General features: G+C 40.0%; 1 protein-coding gene across 2 annotated transcripts in view; it reads left to right on the forward strand.

Moving 5' to 3' along the window:
• Positions 1–17,201, forward strand: part of mmut (methylmalonyl CoA mutase) — a 62,504-nt gene that overhangs the window by 40,505 nt on the left and 4,798 nt on the right. Inside the window, exons 15-16 of one of the 2 annotated variants that reach the window (XR_002275226.1) lie at positions 8,317–8,411; positions 8,513–8,606. Coding sequence is in view for 1 of the 2 variants with exons in the window: in XM_020603753.1 (XP_020459409.1) it covers positions 8,317–8,405 (89 nt within the window). In the remaining variant the exon portion in view is untranslated. Of the gene's footprint in view, positions 1–8,316; positions 8,412–8,512; positions 8,758–17,201 lie in introns of those variants that run through there. The other variant, XM_020603753.1, reaches the window with a different exon arrangement.

The raw sequence follows: 17,201 nt of genomic DNA on the forward strand, positions 1-17,201 counted from the left end.
GATAAATTCAAAGCATATCCTGATATTAACTTGTAGAGGCAGAGCTCAAATTCAAACCATCTGTTTGTGTGTAATCACGCAATGCATGGAGAGAGAAAGAAGGGTTAAAGGTACAGCCGTCGCCACAGAAGGCACACGCTGCTTATTATGGGTGTTGAGAGATGTAAAGAAGAGATTACAGCCTCCCTGAAAATAGTGTAAGTATCATCATATTATCACATCTGAGAGAAAATTCACGTTGCTATCCTCGAAGTGACAAAGGGACCTTTAAACATTTTTCCAGACGTGAAGAGAATTCTGGGTTTGTGTAGCTCAGAATGGCCAAGATTGACTGATAGGATGCCTGAGGACAGACACGATAGGGAGAGTGAGAGCAGTGCAGAGAGACAAAAAGATCTGCTGACACAAAGTGTGATCTAACAGCAGAGAGATCAGGAGGTGTGTTTCTGGTCTCTATGACCCACATGCCTGGATGTTGGGAAAGAGCACACCCACACAGATCTGGCTACCATTGCTCATCAGTCATCTAAGGAAGCACACTCTCAGTTCTGATAGTTGACATGGCTGCCATCAGCTAGATATGGAAAAAGCAAAAATAAAAGAGTACGTTTGAAACCTAATGCGCCATTGAATGTATAACCAAATTCAGCAGATTGTGTGGAATGTTTGAAAAGGAATGCAATCCTTAAAATAAGCGCCACAGACTACTTTTATCAGTTATATAAAGCTTAACAGATGCCAACCACTAATCTAATGATGAATATCAAGTACAGACTTTGTCAAAAGCTTTTATATTGAAGGTGTTGTGATTTTAGCAAATCTCTAGATCATTTTACATCCTGAAATTGAAGGAGCTCGGGTAGCTGGTCATAATAAATTATGTCACATAAATCAATCCACTGAAAAAAAAAAAAAAGACCTGTGGAAGAAAATCTCCATTCATGATGGGAAGAATGAAAGCATTGTCTGAACAGCACTGTACTTTACTGTATGGCGTTCCGTGTTAAAGAGACAAATCACCCCAGGCCTTCATGAGTGAGGCGTAGTGGGAGGCCAGGATGAATACAGTACATTTCCCCTCTCTGTTTCCCTCTCAGCTAAAACATTGCAATTAAAAAGTCCCCATAGATGCAAAGCTTGAAGGAGCCGGCAGCGCAGTGAGAGACACAGACCACGGCCTCAGCTTTAATTGAAACAGGGCCTAAATTCTAACAGCCGTACCTATATTTATTTATTTCCAGCCAGTTAACATGCCTGAGATCTTTGTCTTGGAGAGCTAATTGCTCCTTCCGACAGGAAGACAGTGAGTCAATGGGTAGTTTATGTACAAAGAGATTTTAATCTGATCCCCCTCCTTGTTTTCAGCCTCATGGAATCAGTAGAAAATATGGAAATCATGAGAGCTGTTTCTCAGTGTTATAACAATACAGGATTATCCCTAACTGTTTTAGTAAGGTTGGTAAATATTTAAAGTGTTTGCTGGGGTGTAAACTTTTGGTTATTGCTCTAGCAGTAGAGTTTTGTTGTATTTGCAGCTCTTCAGTCCATTACATCATGAGATCATTTGTTTGAAAGTTTGATTAGGGGTCTCAGAAAATCCACAAAAATGCACAAAATCGTCCATCCTTTTTTCATCCCTTTTGGCCTGGCACGTTTTCAAAAATGGCAGGAAAAAAGAAAGCTCTGTGTGAAAGGAATGTAATCATGGTGCATTCATGTATGTCAGTGCACTGAAAGATCTTTTTAAAATCCCATCCGATGAGTCTCCCAGACCACTCCAGTAAAGTAGAAAAAGGGAAATGTTATACTTTCTCTCTCATCGACCACACACTCGTTCAACTAGCTAAGTAACAAAGGAGCAGAGGCCACTTCTGCAGTAACCAGAGCTTTTGATTTCTTTGCGATGCTCATTCTGATTTTTTTGTTCACACTGTCTGCATTCTAAGACCCCTTGTGTGCATTTTAAGCACGTCTGAACACAGTTTTGCATGTGTGAATTTCTTTTTTTTTTGCAGTTTCCTCTTTGTTTCTCTTTGCTGAATTAGCTGGACACCAGGTGAGGGAAGAGGAAGGAACCAAAGACAAGGTCATTGGCTCTGATCTGAGCACATCTGTCTGCCAGCTGTGCATGTGTTTACACCTGACCCCAGCCGAGTCACCTTCAGAGTCTCACCTCGGTCACACACACACACACACATACCACCGAGCAGGCTCAGGCCAAGCTGCCACAAACTCTGAAGATTGGTCAGATTCAAAGATGATTAAAGTAATCAAAGCAAACTGAGGTTATTGAAATATGGGGATCGTATACAATTTGTGGCAGAGAGCTAAGCCAGAGGGTGGTGGAAAACCCGTGATGGGATGAAATGGGTTTCAGGGAGGCAAAAGGCCTATTCATGGTGGTCATGTGTGTCATGGCTCACATATGACTGATACTACAATTACTGCCATTTCTCCCATAAACACTACTATTGCATCATATGCTTCTGCTTTAGCAAACAATACAGAAATATTCACAGAGACATTTCTGTCCTTTCTTTATCCAAATGAAGCTGTTTTGCGAAGACAAGTGTTTACACTCACACGGACTAGGGGAAGTCTTGGTTTGACTGATTACTAAACAATGCTAATCGCCATGATAAAAATGGAGCATTAAAATCAGCATTTGATAAACATGAGCGAGGGAGTCACCAGAAGATAGACTTTGATACAAAGGGTTTTTCCTCTCATCTTTGTTTTTTCACTGTTTTGTAGGTGGCCAACCACTTGGCTGAGTTTGGAGTGTAGTGAGACTTAAAGGTTTAGAGAAGGTCTTGGGGTTTTAGCTGTCACTTTGTGGAAACAAACAAGTCTTGGTAATCAAAGTCACTGTTTGGAGCAAGTCAACGTCCCATTCCATCTTGTCTACCAACCATGGGTTGTTTCATTAAAGGAATTTGTGTTGTATTCTCTCTAGGTTCCTTTGTTTAATCATAGCTGTTATTCTACAGCTGTTGTTGGTGTTATAATTTCTTCGTTTTGTTTAAGCCCCTGTGAGTTGGCTGTTTACATTATTTGACAGAAAACTACACCCATATTGTGTACAAATTACAAACAGTGCTTTCATCTGGACTATTGAAAGATTCTGCATTAAAGTTACAATCATTAAAACTTGAAATCATTGAAATCAAACCCAGTTTTATTATAATTTATAAGTATTTTTTAAATCAATATCCATTCAATTAAGTTATATTCTGTAATTACCTCTACTGAGTAGTTTTCATTGCAAGTTGTGGAATCTGAGCTAGATTTAGGGATAGACAAGAAACGAGTATACTGTATGCTAGTGTAAGAATCTAACACTCAGAGGACTCAGGAATACAGGAAGTCACTCCTGTCTCCATCAAAATGTAGGCGAGTTCAAGAGATGTTCTAACTAGTTGCGAGGAGGCTGCGTTCAGTCAGAGATGAGCCCACAGACTCTGCAGCAACAGAGGTGGTTTATGTACACTTAATGATGCTGATGGCAAAAATGTAATAGTTTTTGTGACAGATCGTGTGCAGATTGCAATTGTCCCAGCAACAAGGAGAAGACAAACTGTCTCCACTGAAACCGCAGTCTTTGCAACTGCACTTTTTTATTAACAAAGCAGGTGTAGCGGCAGTGATGATTTGAGTATGTCAGAAATAAGCAGGTAATCAGGATGGCATACAGTATAATCCAGTGTTACTGGAGCTCCTAGGCGTGATTCTGAGATGGATGATAAATACAGGCCCAGATCTTAGTTGTAGTTATTAGCTGACTGAGTTCTTTATTAAACAAACAGATACACCAGAGTCGCTGCCTGACCAGTGTTTGTTTCACTTGCTGTTACCACACAGTACCCACAGTTGTCACCAAATCAACCTTAACTGAAATCATAAGGATTAAAACTCAACTTTAAAACTGACTTCTGATCTGAAAATAGAAAAGTCAAAATACTCTCACCTATAATACAGTTTCACTATGTTTCTATGACTTGAGTTTCTCCAGGAATCCTTTTAACCTTATTGTCTACCAGAGTTAATGCTCCTAGTTATGATCATCAGTTAAAATGTTTTTGGTACCACAACTTAAGTGAAGTCAGTGACTAAAACATTCTTCTAATTGAACCTCCTAAATACACTATAATACTGCCAGTGTTGCTTCATAAGGGAGTCATGTAATGTTTTCCCAGAATCACTCTCATGCCTTACAGCCATCCTCAGGGGCCAAAGGGTCTATGGGAGCCAATGGGGGCCATATGGATGAGCACAGCCTGGTGAGCCAGACAGTTATGGTTCACTTGCTTTTAATTAGCGGCTTCACATGCAGTCCGTGTGGAACTGCAAGCCCACCACAAATGCATGGAAGATGTGACAGTTCTCCCTTTGGGAGACACGGCCTGAGGAAAGGCTCCGACATTACTACAGTGTCTCGACTCAACACAATGCCCAATGTGCGCGCCAGACCCACGGCAATTAGCTTCTAAGGTTCCCCCTAGTTCTTTGCCTTCTCTCTTTCTTTTTAATGTCAGAGCTTGGAAAGGCTCAATATAATCAAGTCAAGAAAAGTTTATTCTGTTTAGAATTCCATCTGGTTCCAGGGGGGCTAATTTTAGCGGTGCGCACGAGCGGTATGCAGTGAGGCTGCATGTACCATCCTACTTAGAGCAGTGGGGGGGGGGAGCTCAGTGCAGACACCCAGGCTCCTAGGCAATAGACTGGCCGACTGTTGTTTCTAAACACTGCTGTAGCCGTTCTCCCATCACTCAGCACACCCTGTGTTCCAACAAAATGTGTCCCTTTGGCACTTACCGCAGGATCCAAGACTGTTTCACCCCCTCTGCCCCCAATCCCTTGTGCCCTCTTCTCTTTCCTCACCCTTTCTCTTTGCTTGGTATCTGTAACTTTGTGTTCTAGTGGTCGAGTGTCACCTCAGCTGAAGGCCCTGCAAAGAGAATGTCTGCTCTCCAAGCTGTAATGTTTTGTGGTGATAGTGCTGATTGGATGTGACACTTGAAATTACCTTGGTCTGACTACACAGTCATTACATACACCTGCATCATTTACAAGCAAGACAGGATGGCAAAATTCAATTCACAGGGAAAGTATCGTCTTTGTTTCTCTATATGATTGCAGGATTGTAACAAAACATAACTCTCTAAAAATCAGGGTTAAATGTGCAATGTCTCTAGTCTTTCAGTCTCAGTAGGTACATGTGGACTTTTCATTTTAGATTGCAAACACATAATGTATTCATCAAATATCAACATTACTGTATGTGTGAGTGGAGGTATTGAGAAAAGATTTAAATTGTCTTTATTTAAGTAAAGTGTTTTCAGTACAGCATGCTAATTTGTTGCCACCTGTAGATGTATAGTCAAGTAAGGAATCACACCTGACTGAAGAACTTTCACAGTATCACGGTCTTTAGGCTGTGGGAAACTATGGCCTGTGTGACTGTGGATGTGGCAGCCTCATCCTTTCGGGTTGCGTTTGACTGCACTGAGACAGGGAATAGAGGCAGACTTGTCCTCTGTCAGGCTTGCATTACACCAGAAGGGAAACCTTTTCACGCCTAGCTGAAGAAACATGAGAGACCATATATACGAGCTCAGTGGGACTTGCATAGTCCAGTAGTGATTCAAACCGGTTAAAAATAACACACCCTCACCTACTAAGTACTGTTTGGGCTAATATTTTTTCTTTCAAAAGAAAAAAAAAAAAAAAAACCCTCTGGTCAGAGCGCTGATTTCTTCTCGTCTCTGGACTGTCATTTGTCATTTCACATTCTATGTCAGCATTTCACCCTCTGAGAAAGTCCTGTGAATCCCCACTGACCATAAGTAGATTGTTTATGGTTTCACTAATTTGATTGTAGGGTATTTGATGGATCATGAACAAGGGCAGCAGCCACATAATCACTGCACTGAGCCATTTATGCCCTCAATAATTAACAGCCTTACAGTGAAAACATCATGGTTTTTTAACCATGGTAGTATTCGTGTCTTGCTAATCAGAGAAATGTTTATTGCTCTCTGCACACAGCTTGGAGGATATAAATACCAGTAATGTGTTCATTTCACATTTTATAGTGGCGTAGGAGATTTTAGTTTCCTGTAATTAATAAAGTTTAATTTGTGCAAACAGTTTAAGAGGCTATGTAAAGAGAGAAAGAGAGAAATCATGCTTAATAACTAAAATACAGCCATACTTTTAACGGATGACTTACAAATGTGCTCCAACCAAATATGGAGATAAAAACAGCAATTTATCCTTAACGTCTAGTTGTTCCTACCATTTTTTCTTTAAATAACCCCAAGGCAAAGTATGGATCAGTCATCAGAAAATGCAGTTATTAATCTCTGTCTGTAGTCTTAACAAATGAAGGCTACAATCATATGGAAACAATCTGGCCCTTGCCCTCGAAGAGACAGAAAACAGAGCCAAATGAAGAACATCCTTTCTCTTAAGACCTGTAATTTGTTTTTATTACCTATTAGGTGAAACACCTCATTTATCAATGTCACACGCCTCACAGAATGATAGCTGTCCACATGTAAATCAGCTAATGCGATGTATGGTTCAGAATTAAGTGGTCTCTTTCTTATGAAATACTCTACTCTGTGGGCTCAGTGACCCAGCTAAGCCACCCACGACCAGACGTTTTTCTTTCACAGGGCTATGCTGGAAAACCGAGCAGAGAACACTTAAAAACAGAGCTGATTAAGCACAGACCAAACTGTGTTTCTGTACCCCACACAGTAGAAGCCAGGGACATGAGTGTGTGTGTGTTTGTGTGTATGTGTATGCTAAAAGTCTGGGAATTAACGCTGAATAATATTAAACTTGAAAAGCCTGAAGAATGGTTAATAAACACAAATGCAGTGCCTCGCTCTTACTGCTCTTACATTTAATTTGACTTACTAATCTAATACACATATTCCATAAAAAAGGGATTGATATGCAAAGGTAATGTCAGTACATCCTCAAACTCTGTCTGAAATAAATCCATAACCAAACATGTTTAATGTCAACCTGCATGTCCTCTATGGCAAAGCTACATATAATCAATAAAATCTTTGATTTAAAATGTTATTGTACTGTAAATAACCTGCAACATTATTTCTCACTGACAGATGTAAATATTTTTCTTTTCATATACCACTGCTTTAAGTTAAAACACTGGAGGATTTTGTCAGTTTATGTGTGAGTTCTTTGGTGAAGTCTCCCTGTTAGCCACTATCCAAAAGCGCCTTAATAAGTACTTATTCCACATATTGCACACTATGCCATCATAAGCAACTCAGAGCACTCCTTTCAGCTAAGCAAAAGCATGATGAATGACAGGTCTTGTCTGGGCTGTGCCAAGTAACACAACTCAAAATACATGATATGGAACCATCCAGTACTACTGTAGAGCATATCTGTCAGTCTGGCAGAACTTTCCAAAACAGGGACCACACAGTCTTTATTAGAGCCAGTAAAATGTCCCAAAGACGTGGCTTGACCGTGCTTTCTGCCTAGCTACAATGAACAATAGTAGGATTGTGTTGCTCTTCTCTTTTACTTTTTGTAGGCCTATTATTTTTTCTAGCATTTGTTATTCTCACTTAAACTACAGGCTGGCTCCACGAGTGGGCCACAGTGTCTCCGAACCGGGCCTGCTCGGGCCAGGAAAAACCCGGTGGAGCCAGACGAATAAAAAGCCAAAGCGCCGACGCCGCGCGGCTCCCAATCTGGTTCCTGTCAGGGGGACATCAAGGGAACACCCGCAACGCAATCTCCAAACGTCTCCCCTTCCTTTTTCTCCCTCTCCACTTCTTTCTTTCCATCTCTTCCCACCCTTTAAGCGATACGTCTTACAGATGACTGAACCATCGCCAAATGCTCCCAAAATGCTTCTTTTTTCCCCTCCTCCATCTCTTTTTCCCCCTCTTGTGTCTCTATGTTTGGAGCCAGCCCACATGGATTGGGATCAATTTAGGATGAAATGATAATTACCCTGTCAGTTTCAATTCCGACGTGATGAAGTGAGAAACAGGAAATGTAATAAACATAAATGGAATCTCAAGCGTGTTTGATTGGGAGAGGAATTGAATCAGACTCCACAAACTTGGTTGAATTGTCAATTCCGTGCCATCCCCACTGAGAGGCAGTTATGCATGTATGCCTCGCCTCACACCAAAATGCTGGGTAAAGCATATTGCTGCAGATAATTACAGAATTCCACATCCAATACAGAGACTATATGCCTGTTACTGTTTAGTTTGGAACTTCATACATGAAGAAATGATTCGTGTCACATCTTTCCAGAGAGAAAACTCAGGAGCCTTTTCCTCCTTCAAAACCCTCAGCAGAAGCCACATATCTCAGTATATTTGATCACCACATCCAGCACCTGAACTAAAGTGAGTTTGTCGTTTTCGAACATATTCGGTGTTGGGAGATCAATGATAGTGTGTGTATAACGGTAGCCAGCTATAACCCTGTCATGTTGGCTGTTCCACAGCTGATGCATGGAGCTGATTCCTGGCGGGCTACGCTGCACTGCCTGGATTTGTTTAACCCGGCAGATCAACCTTCAGACAGGAGCATGTGTGCAGGTAATGGCTGCCAGATGAGGTGAGGCCAGCTCTTAGAGGCCTAGTGGATGCTACTGAGGAGGAACGAAAAAGCACACACATGCATATACAAACAAGCACATAGCCCCTGGAACTGTTATGAGAGACAACAACAAATGTGCAAATAACAAAGTCAATATTTAAAAGCATCACAACCCCCTCACTGTGTAGGTGGTTCATTGAAAGTTTAAGTTTTCAGATTTTTAAAATGTTGATATAAACCTGAACTACCTCTAGGTTCCCTTTGTTGTTTTGATGCCAGCGTGGCTGTGAGCCGAGCCTTGGTGTGCCGACGGCTGCCAGATCTGGTCAGCGGTTGGCAGTGATATGTGTATGGACACGGGCTAACTCTGAGGTTGCTAGGCCTTGTCTGGACATTGGTCTGGAGAAGCGGCTGCCTGACCAACCACAGTCTAGCAGGATGAACAGCCCCCTATAATGAGGATACACTAGAACTAATAGGTCTTTTCCAGCTTGCATATTCATTCGCAAAGCAAACAAATAAATATCAAAGATTAAACATGGCGGGGGCATCTTTGGCACTCACCATGGCCACCCAGGAGACCACAAGGGCTCCGAATGACGAACTTAGCTGACAACCACTCAAACAAAAATAAGCAAAAACAACACCCTTTTACTGAGGATCCAAATAATCAACTGTGCATAAGCTTTAAAGCTAATATTCTGAGATTTTTAGAAAACTCTGAGCTGTAGATGTCGGTTGTTTTAGAATTTGATTTAATTTGTGTCACACTCTTTTACACTGTGGCTTTTACGGACCAGCTAAAAGTAATTCTTTCCCCTAAACGTCTTCATGTTCTAAACTGGTCAGTGTGACTATAAATGAATGTGTTCCCACTGCTGTATAGACAGTAAGCCTGAGTTGTAAATTTCCAAGAGTAAGTTTGGAAAGGATGAAGGAGATCTATCTTAATAGCAGTCATTAGAGAGTATGCGTCCTTTGATGGGACAAATAAATTGAAGTAGCAGACCATCTTTTTCCCTCAACATGGTGATTAAAGATACTTGAGCGCTACAACATGGAAAAGACAGCGAGCAGGGAGGTAAAATGTAAAGAAAAACTAAAAGAGCAACGTGCATGAGGCTACTTTTATGAGCTGCCTTTTTGTATTAAAAAATGAACTGCATAGCTGATGCTTCAGCTGACCTGTGTGTGCAGTCAACAGGCCACATCAACTGCAGATTAATTTATAACTGCAGCCCACCGAGCAGTAGCAACGGAGAACAAACTAGACCCAGGGGTTTGATAAAGAAGCCTGGCAATGAAACAACCTCCTCTACCAGCTGCCACCCTCCCTGCACAAGGGAGAGAGCAGAGAGGAAATGAAGCCAAACTTCGCACCTGGCCTCTGCAGAGTCCGCCAAGTATCTTTCCTGTTCCTGTTTCCTGTTATGACGTGCTTTTTTTAATTATTCGTTTTTCTTGTAGCTTTTTTTCTCTCTTGCCATGTAGTTCAGAGCAGGTAAAAGGGGCATTCAAGCGCTGAAGCCACCTGGGACAGCAGGTTGAGCAAAGCACTGGGGGAGTTCTGCTCTGGAACATGTCTGCAGGCTAATTACTCTGCCTTTACTGATTAGTCCGGCCAGCCTCTCATCTGGCAAACGCAATATCACCATGTGACAGTGTAACACAGGTAACGCTGTCAGTTAAGATGTGAAACATGACCATTGTTTTATTATTATTAATAATGTAGTAGTAGTAGTAGTATTTTAATAGTACTAGCAGTCCTTTACAGCAAACAGTAGTGGTAGTATTTTTAGGAATATTAGTTATAATATTAGGCCCTTCACACAATACAGATGATAAATGCCCTCTTATTAGATGACTGTAAGATGATTTCATGTATTTCAGAAACCTTAAATACATTGTCTGGTGCTGTAAAAAAATGAAATTAACTTGGGAGCAATGGCACGTTTTTCATTTTGGTAGGACAACCCTTCTGTTGCACTTGCAATAGATAGAATATCATTTGTCAATATTAATTCAAGAACCCATGTTGCAAAAACTTGCCTTTTCATTTCTACCTTCTTCTGTCTCTCTCTGCTTTGCAAAACAGCACAAAATGTTATAAACACTGATACATTCCTTACATTTCAGCATATTTTCTATTTCCAGTTGTGGAAGGTAACCAAGTAGCTTTACTCACACTTTAAGCACTGTCCTTGCAATTTTGACAAACTTGACTTTTTTTTTTACTTTGTCCATTTTCTACTACTTTATTCACTTAATACAGTACATTTTAGATGGAAATATTGCATTTTCTCACTTTTTTACAGCTGTATTTAACATTTACTGAATGAATTAAGACTCATGCACATATAAAACCTTTGAGCAGTTTACATGCAATATTTTTCTAGAGTCAACGACAACATTTAAAAGCTACTTACATGTGCATCAGTAATAATCATCCAGTAATATAATAATACATTAGTCACAGTACACTGAGTAGTTTTACTTTTGATACCTCAAGTAGATTTTGCAGCATTTATATAATAATGCACTACTAACCTTGTTTACTCATTTATCTGTTCACTTTTGCTGTAAATAAAGCCCTGTGGTTGAACACTGGGTGGCACTGTGCAGACTGATGCTGATGTCTTGACAACAGCAAAGCAACGAAGCTTGAAGATGGAGAGAAAGTGGACTGTTGCAGTCAGTCTTAACTGGTGGTCCTTTCCCTCACCATCCTCCTGCATCAGCACAACGCTGGCTGAGAGCTGGGCAATATTTAGCCATAAGAAAACATGAAACTCTGTTTCTATGATGGTAGGCTGAAGTACACAAGAATCTGGAATGAAAACATTTAGGAAGAAATACCCTCTCAGAAAACATACTCACATTTCAGCTGCAGTGTACATAATAATTAGTCTGACCGCTCTTTTCTTCCTCTGTCTTCCTCTTGTCGTTATCCTCCTCCTTTTCTGCCTCCTTTATAAGACAGAAATAGATGGTTAGGCTCCCATGCAGAGTGGCTCTACTTTTTATTTAGGATCTACTTTCACTGCATTTTCTCATGGTGCTACATTTACATCTATATTGCTAATTTAAAAAAAAAAAAAGCCCACATCAAATATTTTTTGTTTTTGAACGGAATGCATGTATGACTATTAGACATCATTCTCTGTGTGTGTGTGTGTATGTTGAATAGTATTGGGTATCAGAAAAACTGCTTATTACTGAATGGGCTCTCTGTGAAGTTTCCGAGGCAGGAGGACATCTATTAGGAGGTTAGCAAAACACTATCAGCTAATACGACCTGTAATTACACCAGCAGTAAGGAAACACAGCAAGCTAACACTAGTATGGAAACAATCTGACAATGCAAACACTGCTACTAAGTCACTGTGTGTGTACATTTGTAAGCGTGTATGGGTGAGTGAGTGCACGTATATGTGAGCATGGATGGAGGCCTCCTTGCGCAGATTGTGGGTATGCTAACTGTCAAACTGGAGTGAGTGTGTGGGAGTAGAAGGAGCACATCTGGAGGGAATTTATTGTATAATTCAGTCTATTATTGCTGCGGTCGGTGCTTAAGGAGCACGCACACAATTACCGTCCACTCTGCAAGGCTACAAGTGGCCTCTGGCCTAAACTAATAAACTATGGAGGAGGGTGGAGAGAGGAGAATTTATTTGAGGTTATCATCATCACACTCCTGTCTGCTACCTCTGCCTCTGACACCAGCGTTTACAATAAATCAGTGAGGAACACCTACTACTCAGGTCCAGATTATGGTCAAATTTGATTTGAATCTGTTTTAAAGGTTTGAAGCAGACACACTGCTAGAACAGTGCATGCCTTGCAAGATTTGTTGAATTCAAGTTCAAGTGAATAAGTACTGAAAATATACATTTGGATGTTAAACTATTAAGCTTAAAACTTCTGCTTTTATATTCTGCCTTTAATCGTCTTCCAGTCATCTTTCGTGTGCATGTATGTAAAATATGTATTAGTAGAAGACGTATTCAAAACTTTCACTAATGTAAAAGTACTAGTACATCTTATGTAAAAATACTTGTTACAATTAAAAGACCTGCAATCAAAGTCCAACTTATCTAATGGTAATACTTTATCAGCAAGTTGTATGTAAAGTATCAAAAGATTAATGTGCTCATTAGCAAAAAAGAGCACTTTGTAAATGATATATGCCTCTATGGCATGGGGTGGCCCTCAGGCAACAAACCAGTTATCTGGGCCTCACACTGCATGTTTAAAATGTGTATTTATTTGTTTATTTTATTACAAAAATCTGAAGAAATGTCTGTGTCCAGTGAAATAAGAGTCTGAACTCTGAGTTTGACCTTTTGTCTGGTGGCAAGCAAAGCTGCATGGAAACAGTGCCAGCAGACAATGAGATAAAGATAACTTTTTAAAACCCGCTTAAGCTAAAAAAAAAAAAAAAAGATATAAAATATATATGTTAAGAAACATATTTGATTGGCTAAAAACATATCTTGGTTTTATTTTTATACCAACACTGTTTGTTCATTTGTTTCCTTACATTTATGCAGCTTCTAAGAACAGACTGAAGAGGCATTAAGAAAAAAAAAAAAAACTTTATCAGAGGAAAATTCTGTTCAGGCCCTGTGGCTTAGACAGCACCGAATGGCCCACAGTGTGTGTGTGTGATTTAGGAGGTCCTAACAGCACTGGCGAGGAGCTCGTAACCCAGAACAATAAAGTGCTTCCCCTCCAAGCCTCCCAGTGGTGACCTCCACAAAAAGTTAAAGGTTCAACTAGCTACACGTGTCAGGGTTGTGACCTTTCACCCCCTCAGTGTGTCAGTCTCTTGCTCTTTTTTTCTGCCTTTTCAAGCACTATCTCTCACTTTCTGATTGATTTAGATTTTCAGTTTATCAGCTCAATAACAAAATAACTGATTGAAACAACTTTTTGGGAAAAGCTTACATGCTTTCTTGCAAAGAATTAGTTTAGAAGATTGATACAGCTCTCAGGATTGTACAGTATATTAAATATGAACAGTGACGTGCGGTCAGGGGAGGCAGGTGAGGTAGAGCCTCCCCTGTCAATCTTGAAAAGAAAAAAAAGTTAACCATAAAATATAATAAATGTTAATATTTGTCGGCTGGTGTGTGTTGTAGGCCCTTTTGCCGTTCGAATCCGATGTTGAGGAATTTTTTTTTTAATAAAGAATAGCAGAATTTCCGTATGTCCCGTTCAAATACATGGAGGAGATGCGCGATGAGGCAGCACTTTGCTGTGCCTCTCGGTGGATCGTGTAATCCTCACAAACTGTATGCGATGCAAATAGTGTGTCACTGTCCCTCTATATATCGCAAATAAAATGCTTTCAAACACACTGATTATATGCTCTGCCTTGCCATAATCTGGATAATGTATAAAATGTAGTTCTGTAACGTGTTGAGGCTCGCAGATTAGCCTTATCAAAATGGAAGATTACATTTCCAAGCTGAGAAAATTCATAAATCTGGACTTTCAATCAAAACATTTTAGACAGTCTGGTCATTTTTGTCCAGAAGGATCTTCTTTATTGAAAACATTTGTTTTAATGTTGGATTCGAACAGTAAAAGGGTTTGTAATACATACCAGCTGACAAATGGATTTCCTGTACAAGTAAAGATAAGACCATAAACCTTTATTATTTCTAGTTAGAAATAAGCTCAATTGGAATAAATTTTAACCTCAAATTAAATATGGGTCACGTTTGTGTGAAGAATGCTGATATGAGATATAAAACATAACGCATTGTCTGTTAACAGACAATTTGTATTTGTAAATCTGACTGTAAAAGAGTTAGTGCCTCACCAGCTGTCAACCTTACCGCACGTCACTGAATATGAAGCTAGGGCTAGCAGCCAGCTAGCATAGCTCAACATAAGGCCTGAAATGGGGAAACAGCTAACCTGGCTCTGTCCTATGCTAAAACAAAGCTCACTAATTTACACAGTATATTTTGTTTTCTTCATCTGTTTTCAAGTGTAAAAATGATACATTAGGGTGTTACGATGGGTTACACCACACACTGTTTTGTGACAATAACTTACTCTGCTAAGTGGAGCTAATTGGCTGCAGGCTGTAGCCCTATATTTACTCTACAGATATGAGAGTGGTGTCATTCCTCTTATCTAACGCAATTTGAAATTACTTCGAGTTACCAAAATGACGGCCACATCCTTTTGATATCATACTGACCTCTGTGGTTTGGTTTTCTTTTAGTGGGACTTCAGAGAAATCCTATGTTTTTGCATTTCACTTCACATACGTCAGCACCCTGGGCAGATGGCTAGATGGAGGGATAATTTTGATAATGTTTAAATGCTACTGCAATTAGTTGAATTGTTATTATTGCCTTCTGGTTTGTAGTAACACCTGTGAGGTGCTGTGTCTGTTGGATGCAGAGCAGTCCCAGCCTGTGGATATACTGCAGTATTTACCAATATCGAAATAGCTTGTGATGAAGTGAGTATTGAATCAGGAATGTGCTGTGGCAGATCTCCGCCCCTGATAATATAGGGTGTTTTTTCCCCAAGTGGTTTTGCCCACTTGTTTTTCTCTGTGTTTTTTCTCCTGTCGCAATGCTCTGTCACTCTTCCCATAATGTGTGCGCGTGTGTGCTTTAAGGAGGCTTGTTTTTATTCCTGTTGCTGTCTGTGTTTGTCCTTATACTACCTTTACAAGTCTTGGGTAATGAATTGGAATGTAAAATTAGACATGTCCAGAGGACACAGTTAGGTCTGCTGGGTACACTTCCTGTGTGCAACCTCGAATCTGTGGATTATCCATTTATCTGGCTTATTCACATAGCTACAATAACAAATGGTTTTCTCCTGTGGTCTGTTTAGGTGTCGAGCTACAGTATGTGCTGATGCATTCAGCCATTACAGTGGTTTATTGTTACTGTCAGCTATTACTTGCCTAGTTATGTGATAAAATTGATTTCATAAATTGGATGAGTAAAAAAAAGTTAAAGAGGTCATTCTCAAAGACCAGTTTTAATAGGCTGCCACGTTTTGTCTTACTGCAATTAAGTATACATGATTCACTTAATACTATGCTACGGCATATAGTAGTCAAAATGAAACGATTCTCTGCTCTTTTGTGTGTCCCACTGTGCAATTTACACAGTTTGGTGATTTGGTCAGAGGTAGACCACACGATGAAGAGTGATAGACCGCAGACCAAGTGGCAAAAGGACAGGAAATATGTGATGAAATGTGCAATGAAGTGGATGACGTCACCCACACACATCAGCTGAGAATCAAAAGCCTCACAGCCTCAGGATTAAAGATAATAATTTATCTGACCTACGACATTTATACCTCCACCACTAAAAACTCAACCTATTTATCTTTTTTCCCTCCTCAAAACAAGCCAGAGGTACATTAATTTAAGCTGAGTGTAGAGAAACCACATAAGAGGAGGAAACAAACAGAAGCCAATTAGTGAATGGTGGGAAAAAACAACAAGAAAATAAGTGTCACAAAACAGCTGTGGTCACTACTTGTGCGACAGTTAACAGGCTTTCATAAAAGCAGGACGAGAAGAAACACTTTACATAACTTGACAAGTAGAAGGGGATGTGGAGGAGCCATCACCACACATTCCTTTTTAGGTGGCCTTCTGTTTTGCCTTTCTGTAACTATAAAGGATTGGGGTGTCTTTGTTCTCTGGATAGCATGGAAAGTAATTGAGTTTTTTTATGTAGGAGGATTGATTCAGAGGGCCCTTGTAAACATGTTTTTGTAAAGCAGTGTAGCATACCGAAATATCTTAATGACTGTTGGATGAGTTACCAATAAATTTGGTACTTTCATACATTAATTGTCACCAGAGAATGAATCCTCCTGATCTCGGTGAACCCAAACTTCTCTTCTTCTCTTCATTTTGACACAGGAGTTATTTCTCTATGGGATGTGGGGTGATTTTAATATTACCTGCCCTGGTCAGTAATTTTAATCTAGTCTGGAGTGTGTATGTAGGCAAATTTTCACCTTGTCCTCATTAAAAATTGCAGAAAAATGAAGGTTTTTCTAAAAACTTGCAGGGCCTCCTGTAATTAAATTCCGTCTTGAGCAATGTTTGTGTAGTTTAAAGTGGATCAGGATCTCTTTGCAGGAGACTCTGTGTACAGTTACAGAAAAACATGAATGTAACTTACATACAGCTTGTACAGCCTAAACTTATTGGAGATAATGATGGCAGGTCAGGCTAAATGATATCAATATGTTTCATGTCTGTATGTTACTTCAGAGGAAGTACAACTCTTTGACTTGAATTGACTTTATGCAGTAGGCTATCTTTGCCGTTCCTTCAACTCTCCCGCTTCTCCGTGGGGAGGCTTTTGTTTTTGCCTTTTGGCTTTGAATGTCCATGTCAGTTACAGACTATATCCTAATTTTCTAATGCTCAAAATCCTGTGTAGAACTTAATTACCAGGGACCCCAGGAATATTTTATCCCCCGCCTCTTCTCATAATGTTAATCCAGTGTGAATGGGGCTTTAATGTAGGTTGACTTAAAAAATCCAATATAAATAACATGGTAAACATTAGAGCTGCTAGGCATCAACATGT

The sequence above is a fragment of the Monopterus albus genome, unplaced genomic scaffold, assembly GCF_001952655.1.
Source record: "Monopterus albus unplaced genomic scaffold, M_albus_1.0 scaffold62.1, whole genome shotgun sequence".
NCBI classification, from domain to species: domain Eukaryota; kingdom Metazoa; phylum Chordata; class Actinopteri; order Synbranchiformes; family Synbranchidae; genus Monopterus; species Monopterus albus.